Below are 21,025 nucleotides of genomic sequence, written 5' to 3' on the forward strand. Positions count from 1 at the left end.
CTCTTTCATAGCACTGCTTCAGTGCAATTGTTTCACTTTTAACACATGATCTCAGATCAAGCCACTGGCCAAACAAACCAGCACAATTCTGAAACTGTTGTTATTCTTCTTCCCACAAATGATTGAGTGTAATTTTGACTTCATTCATCTCTTTTGTATAATCCTTTACATATTTTCTGATACTTTGTAAAAAAAAAAAAATTGCATATGATAGAAAAAAGCTCTCATAGCACTTTATTTTGTTTGTCTTTATTTAATTATTTTGTGTAATTGTTGTATGAACCTTTTTGTTTCTTATTTTTCAGTGGAGTATAAAGCTAAATAATGCTAGTGAGCAAGCTCTAAAGAATTTTGAAGGTTAGTTCAACCCTATACAGTATTTCACCTTGATAGACTTGCTGTCTATACAATGTTTGTGTGATATACATGACGTATAGAATAAAGATACAGTATTTGTCACCAAATTACAACCAGAAGTTCAAACCTCTTCTATAACCAGTACATTTTATATTTCAGTAGCATGCCTAACATCACCATTGCTTCAATATATCTTGCTACTTTCTGATTTAGTGTTTAGTGGAAGATAAACTACTCAGCAGTAAAGATACTTGCTTAAGTAGTTTGAAAATGAAATGTTATCTATTGCCTATGTTACGGATATAGAAAAACAGTTAAGAAGTTTACTTCCGAACCACATAGTTTCGGGTTCTGTCTCACCGTGTTCATCTTCAGGAAGTGTCTCCTATAGATCCAAGTTGGCCAAAGCCTAGTAAGTGGATTTGGTAGATGGAAACTGAAAGAAACCCATTTATATATTTGCGTGTGTGTGTGTGTGTGTGTGATTGTGTGTATATTTGTGTGTGTTTGTGACTCCATGTGTTTATTGTAAATGAAAGTCATTCATTTCCAATATTTTGTGAAAACCTGTCTGACGATGAGAAAATGTTACCTTGCTTGGAAATGGGTGAGGGCAGATGACAGGAAAGGCATCCAGCTGTAGAAAATCTGCTTCAATAAGACTCCAGCCAACCCATGCAAGCATGGAAAAGTGGATGCTAAAAAACAATGATGATGATGATTTCAAATGTTTGGTTGTGTCAAGAACAGTTGCTCTTCATAGAAACTTTTCTATAGTTTTCCATAAATACAGCAACTATTCTATGGAGATACTAACTTCACATTTGATTGTAGATCTTGATTAATTGCATGGTTTTCATACCAACTAAACTTCATTTTTTTCCCTTTGTATTTCTTAAAGCATGGAGTTACAGCCAAGCATTGAACCTGAAACCCTATGTTTTAACAACTGTTTTACTCCTATCATATGACTGAGACAGTGAGGAAAGTACTATATGGTTACTTGACTTGCTAGAAGTACCAAGCTTGTGTCCTTCAAATCATACCTTATTGTCTTAAAAGAAGATAATGTAGTCCTGTAGTCCAACATGACTTTCAAGATTTTATTTTCCTCCTCACCTAAATACAATGTTTGAATATCTTTAATCCTTTAGATTACCATAACTGTAACATTTAACCTTATAAAAGTTATTTGGAAAGAGCCCTACCATTAAAAAACTGTTTTTTTCCCCTTTGTTTTTAGTCAACCTGACTATGATTGTGCCATACTTGAACAAATTGAAGAATACAGCAACGATATTATGGATGCTCCAAGGTAAAGTATTTATTGTCACTTGGTAAGAAATAGACTTCATAGTTTCTTTATGAATAATTTCTTCAGCCTAGACATAAGGTTTAATTTCACCGGGCGAAATGCTTAATGGTATTTTATCTGTCGTTACATTCTGGGTTCCATTACTGACACACTTGCAGAAGTGCCATCAGCATCTAAGGAGTGGTCATACTCAGACATGAGTTGACTTCAAGAATATATATTATGTAAATACTTCATTGAAGCAAACCAATGTAGGAGTCTCTATGTGATCACTTGACCTCCTAGAAATAGCAACCAGTCTCCCTCAAATCAAACCCTACTGTTTTAAAAAGTATACATTGAATAATATAATGCAGAAGATACTCTGTCTGAAAGAAAAATGGGATGATTATGGCTAGAGAGCCTTTGATCAAGGTTGTCTTGGAGTTAAACAACAACAACTTCCTTTGATGGTGTGGTTCTAAAAGTTTTAGATTTTGTATTTTATTTTCATCTCAGATCCAGTCAATGAAGAGAAGCTATCAGTGAATCGTTCAATGATAACCAACCAACAGATAGATGACTACAATAAAGTGGCCATCCAGATATTGTGAGTAGTTCAGCTTGTTATTAATTCTTGCTTTCTCTTTTAACAGTTACTACAAGTTTTCTGAACTGTTATATTATTTCAATGGTTTAGCAAAGTTTTGATGTTTCTGAGGGTCAACGTCAAGAAATATAACGACAGATGATGAATCTAGAGAAAAGGGGACTGAATAATGCCAGTAATACAGAGAAGAGGGCAGGGTACCGAACAATGCCCTTAGTACAGAAAAGAGGGCAGGGTACCGAACAATGCCTTTAGTTCAGAGAAATGAGACTGAAGGAGATAATGTTCCTGGTGTAAGTAATCAAATACTAAAAGTACCTCTTGAGTTATTCCTGATGAATGTCTCTGAGAGCCAGAGCTTAACTCCATATTTGATAGCAAGAAATAAATGAGAGATGAATTTATCTCTTGTTTAAATGTCCATCTATTATAGGCAATGTTTGCAGGGATTTTTCTTTAATGAGTTAAAGAAGGACTGACAGTACCCATAGCCCTTTTCAGGACCTCTGCGACTGGAAACCTGACTCAAATACTTGCAACAGAGTGGACGAAAAGCACTAGAATGGTATTGAACCAGGTAGTAGTTTAAGTCTACCACCCAGATTCCCAACAACTTGGTTGGCTGAAACAACATAGAATAAATTATTCTACAAAGAAACAAAACAATGTTTACAGCATTTTTTTAGCTCCTCACCCAATATCATTTCCACTTTTCCAACTAATTGTATTTGGTTCTACCTTCAGGGATAACAGCGCTGCTAGCATTTGGAGTTCATCACGTTTGGTTGGACAAGGCCTGAAGAAAGAATCTGTTGATGGCCTTCACATTCCAAGTTCTGCTTTAGAACTGGTAAGGTTTAAGTTTGTTTGTTTTTGTTTTCTGGCACCATCATCATCATTACACAACCATCATCATTGTCATCATGACATAGTCTGGCAGAATCTTTACTTTTCTGTGTTTGTCTTGTTTTTCATACCTCTGGAGCGTCTAAAATAATAATAGTCATATACTAAGGCCAATTCAGTCAGCTATTTCCCTCTTAGATATTGTGGCCTGGTGCAAATTTTAGCAGTTATTGAGCACCGTCTTTATAGCTTATAATCTTCACCATTACAAGAATTCCATTGTCTCTATGAGCTCTGCTGTTAAGTCTCTGCCAGAACTACCTAATGTCTCTCTCTTCCTTTCCCCAATAATTCTCAGCACAAATTGTAATGGGAAACACATTCCATAAACCATTTTCTCTTCCTTTCCCCTCTCTCTGTTATCTCTTTTTCTCCCATAGTATAAAGAACCCTCTTTGGTAATGAATGACCATGTAATTGCACCTAAAATATTCCCCTCTGAGGCACAAGTCCAGGCAAGATTGTTTATGGAAGATCAGCAGTCACCCATGCATAACAGCCTCCCTTCTCCAAGCCACCAATGTTATCCAAGGGAAAGGCAAAGGCCAATACATCTTGGCACTAGTGACATCGCAATTCATTTCTACAGCTGAGTGAACTGGAGCAACATGAAATAAGTGTTTTGCTCGAAAACAAAATACAACCTAGTCCATAAACTGAACTCACTACCTCGTGATTGTGAGCCCGATGCTCTAACCATTAAGCCATGCACCTTCACTGCTATAAATACCTTGATATTTAACTTTCAAATGGTCAATCCACTTGGCTGTAAATAGATATCACAGAATATATACAGTTCACAGTACTAAGTGGGCATTTTTGGCATGCCACTTCAATAATGATTAAAGATTGATTAGATATGCTCCACATTAAGTACTGAGGTTGAGATAATTGAGAAACCTTTGTAAAAAAAAATACAGAACTACATGTGTTTGTCAACCATAAGTTTATAGACTTTGTAAAGTTATTTGGTGTTAATTATTGACTTGTATATATTTGTTTTATTTTCTGTACAGGACGCCCAAATATTGTTCAATATGTATTGCAATAACCATATGAACTACAATGATGGAACCTGCTGTCGGAGCCCAGATCCAGTTTCTACTCTCCAGTTGATTACAGCAGCTACTTTCTTAGTCATGTAATGTGAACACCTTCCTTGTTTTCTTTTAATTTTTTTCATATACTCTAGTAGAATGGCTGAAATAGCAGACTGTTGGATTAAATGTCTTGCAATATTTAGTGAGGTCTTCCAATATTTCTCAGTTCAAATCCCACTGGATTTTTTTTATTGATTTCATTTAATTTTGTTTTTGTTTGGAGGAATCACTTGACCTAAAGTTGAATATTGAATGAACTATTTCATCAGTTAATTGTTTGATTGAACAAACATTACTTTCAACTTTTCTAAATTCTCTTCATTTCTCTTCCAGTTTAGTTTTAACTCTTGTCAATTCCAGCCCATCTGTGACCACTCATGCTAAAGTACTCTTATTTACATTAAATATCTCTCTCTCTCTCTATCAAAATTGCATCATAGCATAAAAAATATCATGACATTTTGGTCATCACCAATATATAATATCTACAAATACATTATTAAACCTCTAAACATGTTTGATTATACAGAAAATTACTTGGAACATGTAGGTAATTTATATATTTGAAATATTGTCACAAATGACTCAAAGTAACCAAGTGAAGCCATAAAACAGGAAATACTCACTCAAACAGTGACAATTCTGCAATTTCGTCTGCTTCAGCTTTGACTCTAGACTTCACATTGATATCTCGTGAAGAGTGACTGCATTGCAGAATTGTGATTATTTCAGTTTGGTAGGACAGAGAAAGCAGAGTAATATATCTTGTCTAGTGAACACAGTAGAGTTACTTTAAAGGGTATAAAAAGACACTTAATCTGGCACTCTTCTATTTACGTCATCATTCCTCTTTATCTCTTCTGAAATTTTGTAATAGAATTCAAAATGATTTTTTTATTCGATGTCTCTAATTTTCAGTATCATATCAGCCATAGCATTATGGATCTATCGCAGAAGAAAAACACGCAGGAATGGAGTTAAGGCACGTGCAGGTGAGTTGTAATTCTCCCTTCTAGTGCAGAAAAAAATGTCCATGTGCAGTGGTTTATTATAATCTCGTCTCCACGTTTCCTTTTACTTAAGTAGACTTAAGTATTTGTTGACTTGATTTTAGTTTGACTTCTTCTCACGTTTGGATTCTGTTAGAGGCAGAGGGTGACGATGAAACAGCAAGCAAATATATTGTCGGCATAACTTCTAATCCATGTATCCATACCAGAACAGATAATTTTCTTGAAGGAACCTCTTTATAATTACTTGACTTAATAAGATTAGCAGCCAAATCAACCTTAAAGCACATTCTGCTATCTTAGAAAAAGAAGGACATTTTGGTTTATATAATCTTCCTTACTCTTTGCTTTAAACTAGGTGGGATGGTCATGGGTTCAGTGCTTTTGATCATAAGTCTGTTCAACCAGGGTTGACCTAAGGCTAAGTAACATATACAGAATAAACCTCTATGTGGTCACTCAGCCTGCTAGAAAAAGTGGCCAAATATCCGAAATGCATCCTACGCCTTTGAAAAGACACATTAGGTGATGTAGTCCTAGATAAGCAGTGCCTGAGAAAAGGACAATGCAGTCGTGGCTGGAAAGCCTTTCATTGTTTCATTGTTGGCCTACTTGATCAGGGCTGATTTGTGTTAACATCAGCTAATATTTTTCTCATGTCTGCTATCTCACTTCACATGTAATGTGATAGAAGTTTTGGACAGTGCTTCTATAACTCTCAGATAAAAGCTTCTATATGATTGTGTCATCTTCTAGAAAAAGCAATCTAATGTCCCCCAGATCACACCTGACCGGATGCCCTTCCTATCACTAATCCTTAGCTGTTTCCAAGCAAGGTAGTATTTGCTCACGGAAGACTGGAAACAAACAACCCCCTCAGTCTTAATTCTATTATTACTGAAGAGTTTGTTGATTTGGCTGAATCATTAGAGTGTAGGGCAAAATGTCTTGTTAAAGTTATCTCTACAGATTTTCTATAGAAATTATAGCCAGCACTATTTTGTTATATTTCGTATCTGATAGAGCTGATGTAAACAACAGTGAGATGGAAAAATGAAAAATGTTTAATGGACGTATATGCCATATTTCAGGAAATGTCTGAAATATGGGATATATGCCCATTACCCATTTTTTCATCTTCAGTCTCATTTACATCAAGTGTCTTAGATACAAAATGTCGTAACAGTTTCTCTACAAAATCAGTAGAGATGACTTTAACAAGTGATGCAATAGTGTTGCTAACAGAGTAGAATGCAACATTGATTTATGAAAGCGTTTAATATACTTTATAGTATATTATGGTGCATAACAAAATATGGTGTCCCGACAGGTAATTAAAATGTCTTGTGTTATTTAGCTATAATTTATAGCTTTATACGTGCTCTGAGATCCAGTCTCAAAAGAAGAATATTTAATTTGTTGGAAATATTGATCTGTTTAATTTTCATCCATTTTACAGGAAATTCATTTTGTAAGAATTCTGGAAGAGACTAAATTACACTTTTTGTTTTTTTTTTAGAAAATGGTCCACGGAATGGACAGACCAACTCACAGAACAATAGTAGTGATGGCTGCCAAGAAATTGTCAACAATTTGGCTAAGCTGGGAATTATAATGTTTTATTTTTATCTCTGTGACAGGTAACATTCTCTTTTATTATTTCATTTCATTATTATTATTTATTATATTGTTATATTTATTAATGTAACATTGTTGAATAACTACCATTCAAGTCAGTTCTCTTCAAATGAACAAACCTTTGACAATTTACTCTATTAAACATTTGCTAGTGATCCACATATTCAAACTATGTATCAATCAATATGGCCTGAGACAACTTTAGTTACCCTCTCATATAATGTTTGGTTATGTAGAACAGTTTTCTTTCATTATTTTCAAATTTAATTGTAAAATATAGGCAATGGATTTCATTAGTAATGGGGCCATAAAAGGATTAACCATTCTTTTCCATTACAAACTTTGACAATTTGACCTGTAACTTTTTCACTTTGTTCCTTTTCAGGACCAACTTCTTCATGAAAGAAAACAAGTATTACACTCATGTCAACTTTTTCCTTCCATTTGCTTATGTCATGATTTTGGGTTTCTTTTTCACTGAACCGACAGAACAGGTAAGAATATATGTTGCTGGTTGTTCTGCTTGTTGCTTCATTTTTGACTTTTTGATAAAAAAAATGCACGGAGTCTCTGACGCAAGTTCAATTTCTGGTCATGTTTGTTTGCTCCATTAATGATCAAAGAGGAGGCATGAACACCAAAATTCCTGTTACTTCACCTACTAAATTAATTAGTGCTTATTGATTAATGACCAATAAAGGTCAAGAATTTTTACTATTTATCAAAGGCATACTAAGGTATAAATAATTTGTATGACACTATATTCTTTTGAAGTTGTCAAATGTGCACTACTCCCCACTTAAACTCACATTGAGAATGGCCACAGGCATTGCTATGTGTCTGAGAAGTTTACTTAGAAATTACTTGATCTGGTCTCAATCCCACTATGTAACACCTTGAGTATTTTCTGCTCTAGCCACAAGTTGACCAACATCTTGTGAGTGGAAATTACTAGACACAAACTGTGTTGAAGTTCATTTAAGTATTTGTGTGCGTGTGTGTGTGTGTTTCATCTCAAATCACTTTCTATCTGATGAATCCTTTGAAAGACCCTGGAAGCTGCTTTTCCTCCTCTAAGCCATAGCATGTTTAAAAAAACACTTGATTATTTTCTAAGTTAATTGTACATTGGTGAAGGACATATGTCAGTTTTTCTCGATATTTGTCTTGAAATTATTGCAGCTGATAATGTTAAAGTGTATTTGTGTGTTGTTTGCAGACAAGTGTATTACATAGAGATCAAACAGATGAATGGAAGGGTTGGATGCAGTTAATCATCTTAATTTACCATTTTACTGGAGCAAGCCAAGTAAGTTACCTTTTCACAAGTTTTCTTTCTTTCGTACACTTTCTTCATATCTACACATTTCAGTTTGTTGTTGTTGTTTAACCCCAGGTTAGCATTGATCAGTGGAGGCGCAATAGCCCAGTGGTTAGAGCAGCAAACTCGCGGTCATAGGATCGCAGTTTTGATTCACAGACTGGGCGTTGTGAGTGTTTATTGAGCGAAAACACCTAAAGCTTCATGAGGCTCCGGCAGGGGATGGTGGCGAACCCTGCTGTACTCTTTCACCACAATTTACTCTCACTCTTACTTCCTGTTTCTGTTGTGCCTGTAATTCAAAAGGGTCAGTCTTGTCACACTGTGTCACGCTGAATATCTCCGAGAACTACGTTAAGGGTACACGTGTCTGTGGAGTGCTCAGCCACTTGCATGTTAATTTCACGAGCAGGCTGTTCCGTTGATCGGATCAACTGGAACCCTCGACGTCGTAAACGACGGAGTGCCAACAACAACAGCATTGATCAAGCAAACCTAATATTTCAGCTGTACCCACACCATCATTTTGTATATCTCTCTGTGACCACATTGTTCACATCATTTCCTTTTCAGAACAGTAAGGTGTGATTTGGCTGTTATTTCTGTGAATTGATATCTTTTGAATTTGTAGGTCCCTTCTTTCACTTCTTTGTAGTCCCTTATGCCATGATGGTTTCAAGCCTTTTTGTGGGACAAAATCGAATAAAAGAAAAGTGCCGTTCGATGGGATTGAGCCTGTAGCCATGTGATTGCAAAGTGAATTAGTGAACCACATGGCTAGACTTTCTTATGTGCTCTACACAGTATCCTGAAAAGTCAATGGAGGAGTCCCATCAAACATTGTAATGGATTCATTGAAGATTTTGCCTTCAAACCAGCCCAGTGGAAGCTATCTCTGTTATATCCATAGGAAGAGATGAACTCATTACCACATGCTAATGGAACACTCGTATATCTCAGTGCTGTTTCAACACACCACAAGGAGTTGTTCCTTACATTGTGGTACCTATTTACAGCTAGGTGGACTAGGGTGTTCATACTCTCTTAAACTTCATATTTCTTTATGAATTAATTTGTGTTCAACTGTGGGGCATGGCTAAACACACCATTTGAACAAGGATGTACAGCTTGTTACTCCCTCCCCCTCCCCTTCATTGCTTAATTCCTTTTTTTCTTTGTCTTTGTATTTTGCTGAAGGATTTTTGTGGGTAGCTCTTTTGGTGGTTGAATTTTGATTGCTGTTATATTTTTCTAAAGCAAAAGATTGCCTTAATTTTTCAATAATTTAATCTTTTATATTTTCATTTTTTTAAATCTTAATCAATCTATCTTTTTGTGCTCAAATGAAGACAGAGCACCCTTTTTGACACAACAATTTAGTTATTTAAATTTAAAACAAAACTAAACTGCTTAAACATGTTGTAATTCTTGTCTCTCTCTCTCTCTCTTTTTCCCCTCTAGGTTTTGCCAATCTACATGCATATCCGAGTTTTAGTCTCTTCATATCTCTTCCTCTCAGGATACGGTCATTTCACATATTTCTGGCAGAAAGGAGAGTATGGTCTCTTCCGCTATTGCCAGGTAGGACATACTTTTCTTTTATTCCAAGATTTGGGTTCTTCGTTTAATTGTCCAATTCTTATCACTTCTTTTATCTTTTGTTTTACTTGTTTCAGTCATTAAACTGTGGCCATGTTGGGGCATCACCTTGAAGAATTTTTAGTTCAATGAATTGATCTCAGTACTTTTTTTTTTTACTTGGTATTTATTCTAATGGTCTCTTTTGCCAGACTGCTAAGTTACAGGGAGATGTAAACCTGCTAACACTTGCAATTGCCATGTATTAATGTAAGAAATTATCAATAAACAAATTATTATGCATTTTATTATTATCAAAAGGTATTGGATTGGCAGAACCAGTAGAGCACCCAACAAAATGTCTTGTGGTATTTAGTTATTTTCCTTTATGTTTTCAGTTTAAATCCTACAGGAGTTGACTTTGCCATTCAGTCTTCTAAACTATATAACATAAAATACCAATTAAATTCTAGGGTTGATTTAACTGATTGTTCCCACCCTCAGTGTTTGTGCTTTTGGGCCCGTGTTAGAAATCATTGTTAAGGTACGTAGCTCAGTGGTTTGGATATTTGACTCATGATTGTCAGGACATGAGTTCGATTCCTGGTGGTATGTTATATTTTTGAGCAAGACACTTTATTTCACGTTGCTCCAGTCTACTCATCTGGCAAAAATGAGTTGTACCTGTAATTCAAAGGGTCAGTCTTGCCCCATTCTGTGTTGTGCTGAATCTCCCTGAGAACTACATTAAGGGTACACTTGTCTGTGGAATGCTCAGTCACTGGGTAAAATACGTTGTGGTATTTCTTCCATCTCTTTCCATTTCTGAGTTCAGTTTTGCCTTTCATCTCCATGGGGGGGTCATTAAAATAAAATACTGGTAGTCAATGGTATCAACTAACGTATTCTAACTGCTGGCCTTTTTGCCTAGATCAGAACTATTATTATTATTATTATTATTATTATTATTATTATTATTATTATTATTAAGGTGGCGAGCTGGCAGAATTGTTAGCACACTGGGTGAAATGCTTAGTTAGCCTTTTGTTAGCCTTGACATTCTGAGTTCAAATTCTGCTGACATCGACTTTGCTTTTCATCCTTTCGGGGTCACTAGATTAAGTACCAGTTGAGCACTGGGGTCGATGTAATCAACTAGTCCCCTCTCCCAAAGTTTGAGGCCTTGTGCTTATAGTAGAAAAGATTATTATTAATAGTTAAAGAAGTGATTTTAAATTCTCAATCGCAGAATAATGCTAATAATATAGCCTGAACAGGATAAACTACCCCTATTTTGCAGAGAAAAGTGTAGGTGGCTATTATTATTAGTAGTAGTATTATTATTAGTAGTAGTATTATTATTAAGGCAGCAAGCTGGCAGAATTATTAATATGCCAGACAAAATGTTTAGTGACATTTCGTTTGTCTTTACGTTCTGAGTTCAAATTCCATGGTGGTTGACTTTGCCTTTCATCCTTTCAGGGTTGATGAAATAAGTACCAGTTGAGTGCTAGGGTTGATGTTATTGATTTACTCCCTTCTTCGAAATTGCTGGCCTTGTGCCAACATTTGAAACCGTTATTATTAGTATTACTATTCCTTATATTGTTGAAACTGATGGTTCAATTCAGAATCATTAGATTTAATTCTAGCTTGAGATGATTCTTATGAATTTTCAGTAATAGAAGCAAAAATTTACTTTCTTTTTTCCTGTCTTAATGTTTTGGGTTTCAACTGTTTAGTCTGTTCTGTTGTACTGTGGAGAAAATATCTGAAGTTAAGAAGAAAAAATTGAATGAAGCACATATTTTAAATTTAATATCTTGTCTCAGTCATATATAAAAAAAAAAAACTATCTTTGGCAGAGTTACCTTCCTTAGATACTGATATCTCAGTTTGTACCAGAAGTTTTTTTTATCTATAATGATTAATGTATACACAGAGGAGACATTATATTAATTTTATTATTGTAGTTTATTTTTGTCAGTTATTTTTAATTACAATAGATATATGCAGTGGTTAATGTTTTTGGATAAACAGTTCATAAAGCAATTTTGAAATTTGGTTGAATTCTGTTTGTGTCACTTATGATTCCTTGGAAAAGGATAAATTTTACAATCTTCAAGGTTCGTTTTTCTGCTCTTTGCAATTCTTAGATTTCATATCTCTGTAAAGAGCTGTTGTTGTCGTCGTCGTCGCCGCCGCCGTCGTCGCCACCGTCGTCGCTGTGAGCTAGCAGAATCATTACCTCACTGAACCAAATGCTAAGTGGCATTTTTGTCCTTTATTTGCTAAGTTCAAATTCTGCAGAGGTTGACTTTGCCTTTCATCCTTTTGGGGTCAATAAAATAAGGACAAGTTGAGCATTGGGTCGGTGTAATTGGCTTATTATTATTATTATTATTATTATTACTAAGGCAGTGAGCTGGCAGAATTGTGAGCACGCTGAGTAAAATGCTTAGTGGTATTTCGTCTGCCACTATGTTCCGAGTTCACATTCTGCTGAGGTCGACTTTGCCTTTCATCCTATTGGGGTCGATAAATTAAGTACCAGTTATGCACTGGGGTTGATGTAATCGACAAGACCCCCCCCCACACCTCTCCAAAATTTCAGGCCATGTGCCTAGAGTAGAAAGGATTATTATTATTATTATTATTACTAAAGCGGTGAGATTGCTGAATCAATAGCACACTGGGCAAAATGCTCAGTAGTATTTTGCCCATCTCTGTATTTCTGAGTTCAAATTCTGCCAAGGTCGATTTTGCCTTTCATCCTTTCGGGGTTGATAAATTAAATACCAGTAAAACATTGGGGTTGATGTAATCGGCTAGTACCCTCCCCACAAAATTCAGGCTTTGTGCCTTTAGTAGAAAGGATTATTATTATTATTATTATTATTATTATTATTAAGCCTGGTGTTGCCATCCGGTTTCACCAGTCCTCAGTCAAATCGTCCAACCCATGCTAGCATGGAAAGCGGACGTTAAACGATGATGATTATTATTTTATAAAAGACTAATGAAAGAAATCAATGCTAATAATATTTAGGGGTTAGAATCGTTGTTGTTTACTTCCAGGCCAACTCTAATTAATTAGACTAATGATCTAAGACAGGTATGGGCAACCTTTATTGAGAACTGGGCCACATGGGATATGGTTCGTCATGTGGACCACACTACTAAAAAAAGTGAAGGTAATTTTTTTATTAAGTGTGCCATTCCAAAACTCCTGCAGGTCACAAGTTGCTCATGTCTGATCTAAGGTATTCATTCTATCAGTGACCATCTTGTCTTTTATTTCAGACATGGTTTGTCAAGGACTAATTGTCATATGTATGTTGTGTGTGTGTGTGTGTGTGTGTGTATATATATGTTTGTGTATATATATATATATATATATATATATATATATATATATATATATATATATATATATATGTATGTATTTATTTATTTGTGTATATATATACATATATATATATAAAGTTTGCTTTAGAAGCATTGACATGTACTGAACAAAATGCTTAGCGGCATTTCTTCCAGTGTTATGTCCTGAGTTCAAATTTCACTGAGATCTGCTTTGCCTTTTATCCTTTCGGGGTTGATAAAACAAATACCCAGTTAAGTATTGGGGTTGATGTAACTGACTCCCACCCACCTTCAAAATTGCTGCCTGGTTCTTATATATGTTTGTTATATAGAAATATAGTTACCTTTGGATATCTATTCCTAATTTAACCATTTTCATACTAACCTGCTTGAAACTGCATCTGGTACTTTCATAGGAAAAATCCACCTGTTTTATTTAACATGTTCATACTTAAATTACCGTCATATTCAAATTATCCATCATAATTTTATATAAGAACATTTAATGTTATGTTTCAAACACTGTCTTAATACTTTTCAGATTTTATTAAATTGCTGTAAATTCTTGATAATTTTTTAGATACATTGCAACTTCAAACTGTATTTTGTTAGAAATATGATAAAAAAAAAAAGTTAATAATCTGTCTTCGAGAAGAATTATGAAGAGAAAGTGATTTACATTCCCCAAGAACAGAAATATTTAAATGAGTTTATTATATTGTTGTTGAATATTTATAATGCTATGTCTACTATATTCTGTGAATATTGATTAATCTCTGCTGTGAAATGATTTATGTATCTATTTTAATATGCACATGCATGCCTGCACATACACACAGCATGCATACATTGAAATGCATCTTGCAGTGGAGATTTCGAGGGGAATTATTTTAAGGAAATGGCTTCTACACAATCAACAAAATGATATTAATTCTAAGAAGCATCAAGCAATGCAAATAAATTTTTGTTTAACCATACAAGGAAATGATGCATGTGAGAAATGGATGTAAATTACTCATCATCATCATCATCATCATCATCATCATCATCATTATCATCATTTGCTTTTCAATGCTGACAGAGGTTGGAGGTATTTTTTGAGGCAGTGTTTTATAGTCATGGGCCCTGCTACCTGTTCCTACCATTTTTAGTTGTCTCTTACAACATGCAGGGGCTCAGTGATCTTATTCGAAGTTTATTCTATACATACAGAAACACTTACATTCATTGTTACACGAGGAAAGCTATTTTAATTGTGGCTCTTATGAACTACTGGACTTTAAAAAATCAGTTCTCAATGTTATTCAGATGAGCAATGAATCTCCCTTTGAATTGGATATCGTTCTATTATAGCCTTATGTTCCCAGAACATCTGACATCTATGTCAATTTGTGAACTACTACATGTAGAATTGACCTGTCCAGATATACATACATGTATGTACATGTGTGTGTGTGTGTGTGATTTTAATGTTCTAATTGAAGTGACAATAAATATTCAGTTTTTTCATAGTATTTGCACTTTCTGAGTTATCTGTGTGCGCGTGCGTGTGTGTACACACACACACACACACACACACATTCTTTTACTTGTTCCAGTCATTTTGTATATATGTGTGTTTGTTAGTGTGTTTGTGTGTGTATATATGTGTTTGTTTGTGTATTTGTGTGTATATATATATGTATGTTTATGCGTATATATGTGTGTGTGCATATATGTATGTGTGTGTGTGTGTGTGTGAAGGTACACAGCCTAGTGGTTAGGATGTTGCACTCATGATGGCAAGATCATGGTTTTGATTCCCAGACCAGGCGGTGTGCTGTGTTCTTAAACAAAACACTTCATTTCATGTTTCTCCATTCCACTCAGTTGTAAATGAGCAACCCTATGACAAATTGGTGCCTCATTAAGGAGCAATGTCATCATCTTGGTTCCTTAAATGCTGTGGGAAATGTGTAACTGATCCCATGTGTCTTAGGATTTGAGACAATAATATCCTCCCTCCCCAATATATATTCTATATATTTGTGTATATTTAAGGTGTCATCTTTTCATATAAATTCCATTTATTTAGTTTTACAGTCTATGTATTTATTACTGTTTGTAACATATTGTTTCCTTTGGGTTGTTATCTATTTCTTTATTTTCCATTACCGCCTTCATTAGATCTTCATTTATTAACAACACCCATCAGAGTGTGGAGATGATCTATGTTGCAAATGTTCAGTTGTTCATTTGAGGTCTTTCTCAGGCAGAGATGAATCAATAACTGTTTAATAGTAGTCAATATAAATACAATGCAAGAAGCTGGTAGAATGATTAGCACACCAGGCAAAGTGCCTAGCAGCATTTTGTCTTTACGTTCTGAGTTCAAATGCCATCAGGGTCAACTTTGCCTTTCATCCTTTCAGGGTTGATAAAATAAGTACCAGTTGAACACTGGAGTTGATCTAATCAACTTAACCCTGCCCTTGAAATTACTGGCCTTGTGCCAAAATTTGAAACCATTACAAATACAATATTATCAACCCTCTCTTTACCAACCACAAAATTACGTAGTCACTTGACCAGCTAGATATAGCAACTAAATCTCTCTCAACTCACCCTGTACCATCTGAAAAAGGATAATTTTGACAGTAGCCAAAATATTAAAAGGAATGTCTTGATTATAGCTGAATTGAACCTACCCTAAATAAAAACAACAAAAACAACATATCAGAGAATGTGGTCCTTTATACACTGTATCTTTTATCAGGTACTTGTTTCAGTCTTTGGACTGTGGCCATGCTGGGCCACTGACTTGAAGGGTTTAGTTGAACAAATCAACCTCAGTACTTATTTTAAAGCCTGACACTTATTCTGTCAGTGTCTTTTTGCTAAACTGCTAAGTTACAGGGATATAAACAAACCCCATTTTTCAAATGGTGGTGGCTGACAAACACTCAGACACTCAGACACACACTCACACACACTCTCACACACACACACACACACACACACACACACACACACACACACACACACACACAACAAGCTTCTTTCAGTTTCGGTCTTCCAAATCCATTGGTAGTAAAGCTTTGGTTGACCTGGGGCTAAAGGAGAAAACATTTGTGCAAGGTATGATGCAGTGGGAATGAACCCAAGACCATATGGTTGGGAAGCTTGCCTCTTACCATGCAGCCACGCCTGCAAATGGAGAAGGAAAAGATGAAGTGGTCATGGCTGGAATACTTGTTGATCATAATTCGCTTGGGTATAAACAACAATAAAAAAAAACAAGGTTATAGCTCAAAATAATCTTCTAAACGATTGCCTCTGTATACAGCTGGTATTTAAATTATTGACTGTGATGATGGGATGAAGGGTAAGTCCACGAATAAGACAGAATGTGAATTGAAAGCCATGAGCTAGAAGTGATAGTCAACGTGTCTTATATGACATTTATATTTCATGTTGCTTATTTTACTTGATGTCATATCTTCTCTGGTTCTCAACATTCAGATATTAATATTAGAAATAGGTGTAGGCATATTCAGAAGTTTACTTCCCAACCGCACGGTTACAGATTCAGTCCTGTTGCAGGGTACCATAGGCAAGTGTCTTCTGCTATGGTCCCAGATCGACTAAAGCCTTGTGAGTGGATTTGGTAGATGGAAACTGAAAGATATCCATTGTGTGTGTAGAGAGAGAGGGAGAGAGAGAGAGAGATGTATGCATGTGTTTGTGAATTTATATATATATATATATAAAACAAAATAATACTGATAATAAAAGAAAAAATAAATTCATAGTCAATAATTCTACTCCTCTTCATCACCCCTAGCATTATCATCCTCATCTCCATCACTACAGCCAATGCTACCAAATCATTTATGATGAAAATCTGGAAAAACAAAATACAGTTGTCATATGTTAATTAAGGTTAAAATAAAATACCAATATATAATGATAGATCATTTTGTATTACCCTTGGTACCATTTACCCAACTGTCTTTTGCTCACCGATCACTTGTCTTCTAGATCTGTCGCATAATGTACCCTACAAGTGTTATGGTATAGTGTCCCCCTGATTTTGTGAACATTGTTTGAAAATAATTGTTCAAAAACAGTTATTCGAAAAACATTTATTTGAATGGAAAATTGTATGAATGAAAATTATTCAAAAGGACAGTTATACAAAATGTTAATTATTCTAAATTTTTAATTTTATCTAAACAAAAATGATAAAATTAATAATCAAGTACACAAATGTTATTTATTTTGAATAACTGTTTTTCGAATAATTGTTTGTGAACAATTTTCATGATACGGTCCTCCTGGCATCAAATACAGATGTTACACGAGTCTCATGTGATGATTTTCCATAAGAATCATGTAATATAGTCTTTGGATGTTATATTAAGATGTTTAAGAATAATTGTTTGATGGTAGTTTCCTTGGAACATCATTATAGTGTCCTACAAACTGCATGTAAAGGTGTCTACAAGCATTGTATTATGGTGTTCACATATAATGGTGGCTCATAGGCAGTGTTGTAGTGTGCTATGAGTGTTTTGTGAATGATATGGAGTTCTACAAGTGTCATCTTAAGATATTCTATGCGCATCATGCAAATATGCTCCATGAGTATCCTATGATGATATCTCACAAATATTGTGTTATGGTGTCCCACGACCATCATGTCAGGGTATCCCACAAGCATCATGTAATAATCTCAGGCAAATGCCATATGAAGGTGTTACATGAGCATTATGTGTTGGTGACCATCAAGCATTGTGTTATGGTGTCCCACCAATATTGTGTAAAGGCATCCCAGAAACATCATGCAATAATATCTTGCAAGTATCATGTAAAGGTATAATAAAGGTATTCCACAAATGTGGGACATCTTTATGTAATATTCCTCTTGATACTTTATTTTAAGTGTGTGTGTGTGGGGGGGGGGGGAGAGAGAGAGAGAAGTTTTACCTATATTATAAAGCTTAAATAGTTCAATCTGTATCATTTGAAATGAGATTTTTTCCCCTTTTATCCTGGCACCATGTGAGAAGAAAATATAGAAAAACAAAATTCCCATTTAATGTTATTTGGTGACATAAAAATCATTTTGGTAAACTGTGAATGTGTAGGGAGTTGAAAATAAGTTTTGGATGTTGGAAGGAGATTGGGTGTAGCTTTATCGAAAGTTAAAATACTGACTGTAGTCATTTTAATTAAAAGATTTCATCATCATCATCATCATCATCATTTGGTGTCCACTTTTCCATGTTTGCATGAGTTAGACAGAGATTTGAAATGAAAATGAGTCTTAATTACAAGAGACAGACAGATTTAGTTAATGATTCTCCCTTTCTTTTCTTCTCTCTCCTTGAATACAAAGTATTGTCCTTTAGGATGCAGAATTAAACTGACTAAATGGGTAAAGTATTGGACATTAGTCAAGAGAGTTCATATCTGTCACATATTTCATTGTGTTACAGAGTGGAACAGAGCACTTAATTCTACATGCCTAGTTGGAGACTTAATTCCAAGGAGACTTGCTTTACTGGCAGTGAAACCTGTGATACACTTAAGCCCTACTCTCTATTCAGGGAAAGATTTAGCCTTTGTGCACTTAACTCTATAGCAACTGGAGTTAAAACGGTGTCCATATACCTCTTGAACCTTAGTAGTTCATATAAGGATTCACTTTGACTAACTTCAAGATGACCTGTGCATAATATTTGCGTAATTCTCTTGAACATTTCCTTACAAGTTAGTTTCTTGCCTCGGCAAAAGGCTCTTGATGATATACCCATCCTATTTTTCAGCGTGGGTGTTGCCATATTTCCCTCTATTGGCATACAAGAAAGAAAAGTATTCACCGCCTTCTAGAAGTAAGTTTTGAATCTCTCTCTCTCTCTCTCTCTCTCTCTCTCTGTCTCATACACTCTTTCTTACTCTCTTTCTCTTTCTCCACACTCTTTCTCTGTTACACTTCTGAAATTGACTAGTCTCACACGTTTGATGTTTGCTGGGACCTGCCACTCTTTTACTATGACCAACAGCAACTATTCATATAACTGCATGCTTCTGTTTCTCTTTATCCCAACTTCTGCAACCACCCCCACCCCCTCCAATCCACACCCCACTTCAGTAAAGTTTTTTTTTGTTATTCAATAAATAGTAACAATTAACCATATCCAGGAAGCACTGTCAACACCTGAGTACTCTGAAATTTCTAGAATGTTAACCTCATTTTTTTTGTATGTATTTTAAAACAGTTTTGGACAACCTTTAAATGGTCAGTTCCTCGGTTGTCTTCAGCCACTCAGGAATTGGGCAACAAAAGCTGGCTTTGTTAGTTACCAACAAAGCCATCAGGTCAAACAGAACAATGACTACAGTTCGTTACAAAAGATTATGCAACATGCAGTACATGAAAAGGTGGTTTGCACACCCATTGATGACTTAAATAAAAGTCAGTGCTATACATCAGAATGATATGCTCAAACATACTTTTGTTTGTAAGGCCTAATAACACAACTTTTTTTATTGTCAGTGATGGATTCCTCAGACATGAGTGGAAAGTCACCTTACATACATGCTACACACACACGCACACGCACATATGGAATAGCTTCTTTTCTTTTAAACATGCTTTGTGAATACGTGACTATATTCAAATTTTAATTTGAACACAGTTGTGTTACAATATATATTTGTGTTTGTGCATACTTATGTTTGTGATCCAATGTGCTCCAGCCATGACCATCTCAACTTTTTTTTTTGTATATCTAAGACCTTTTCTTTTTAAAGATGGTATCATATAATTTGAACATGATTTGGCTGCTATTTCTAGCAAGTCAAACAACCCCGGAGATCTGTGATTCTCAGCAAAGGAATAATTATGTCTTACTTGAACAAATGTTATTATATTATCTGCAGTCTATATCAAGATATATTTTTAAAATAATGTATTTTTTTTTTGGCTTTCTTTTTTCACCCTGCTAAAAGTTGTTATTTACAAGGAACTGACATATCATGATGCTTTCATCATCATCATCGTCGTTTAACGTCCGCTTTCCATGCTAGCATGGGTTGGACGATTTGACTGAGGACTGGTGAAACCAGATGGCTGCACCAGGCTCCAATCTGATCTGGCAGAGTTTCTACAGCTGGATGCCCTTCCTAATGCCAACCACTCAGAGAGTGTAGTGGGTGCTTTTACGTGCCACCTGCCCAAAGGCCAGTCAGGCGGTCCTGGCAATGGCCACGCTCAAAATGGTGTATTTTATATGCCACCCGCACAAGAGCCAGTCCAGGGGCACTGGCAACGATCTCACTCGAAAGTCCTTTTTTTTTATATAATTGAAATATTTAGAGTGTATTTTTGCCTGGTTGAAACCTTGTCTGTTGCACAAATCTTGTCTGTGGTCTGCATCTAGTTGTCTTGTAGAAACTCAGGTGCAGGTGTTGCTGTATGGTAAGACGTTTACTTCCCAACCACACGGTTCCAGTTCAGTCCCACTGTGTGGCACCATGGGTGTCTCTTCTGCTGTATCCTCAGGCTGACCAAAGCCTTGTGAGTGGATTTGGTAGGTGGAAACTGAAAGAAGCCCATTGTGTGTGTGTTTGTGTGTATTTATATATCTATGTGTGTGTATTTGGCCCCCACCACTACTTGACAACCAGTGTTGGTGTGTTTACATCCCTGTAATGTAGCAAGTTTTGCAAAAGAGACTGATAGAATAAGTACTAGGCTTTTTAAAAAAAAAGTCCTGGGGTTGATTTGTTTGGCTAAAACCCTTCAAGGCAGTACCCCAGCATGACTGCAGTCAAATGACTGAAACAAGTAAAAGA

At 35.4% G+C, this 21,025-nt stretch overlaps 1 protein-coding gene across 2 annotated transcripts in view; it reads left to right on the plus strand.

The window, feature by feature from the left end:
* The window catches only part of LOC106868097 (N-acetylneuraminate 9-O-acetyltransferase), a 62,880-nt gene that overhangs the window by 29,139 nt on the left and 12,716 nt on the right, over positions 1-21,025 (plus strand). The window contains exons 5-15 of one of the 2 annotated variants that reach the window (XM_014913213.2): positions 306-357; positions 1,601-1,672; positions 2,171-2,261; positions 3,006-3,111; positions 4,184-4,308; positions 5,186-5,259; positions 6,797-6,917; positions 7,301-7,409; positions 8,135-8,224; positions 9,698-9,817; positions 18,994-19,059. In XM_014913213.2, the coding sequence (XP_014768699.1) occupies positions 306-357; positions 1,601-1,672; positions 2,171-2,261; positions 3,006-3,111; positions 4,184-4,308; positions 5,186-5,259; positions 6,797-6,917; positions 7,301-7,409; positions 8,135-8,224; positions 9,698-9,817; positions 18,994-19,059 (1,026 nt within the window). The remainder of the gene's footprint in view (positions 1-305; positions 358-1,600; positions 1,673-2,170; positions 2,262-3,005; positions 3,112-4,183; positions 4,309-5,185; positions 5,260-6,796; positions 6,918-7,300; positions 7,410-8,134; positions 8,225-9,697; positions 9,818-18,993; positions 19,060-21,025) is intronic. The other variant, XM_014913215.2, reaches the window with a different exon arrangement.

Source organism: Octopus bimaculoides, chromosome 21, assembly GCF_001194135.2.
Source record: "Octopus bimaculoides isolate UCB-OBI-ISO-001 chromosome 21, ASM119413v2, whole genome shotgun sequence".
Taxonomy (NCBI): Eukaryota; Metazoa; Mollusca; class Cephalopoda; order Octopoda; family Octopodidae; genus Octopus; species Octopus bimaculoides.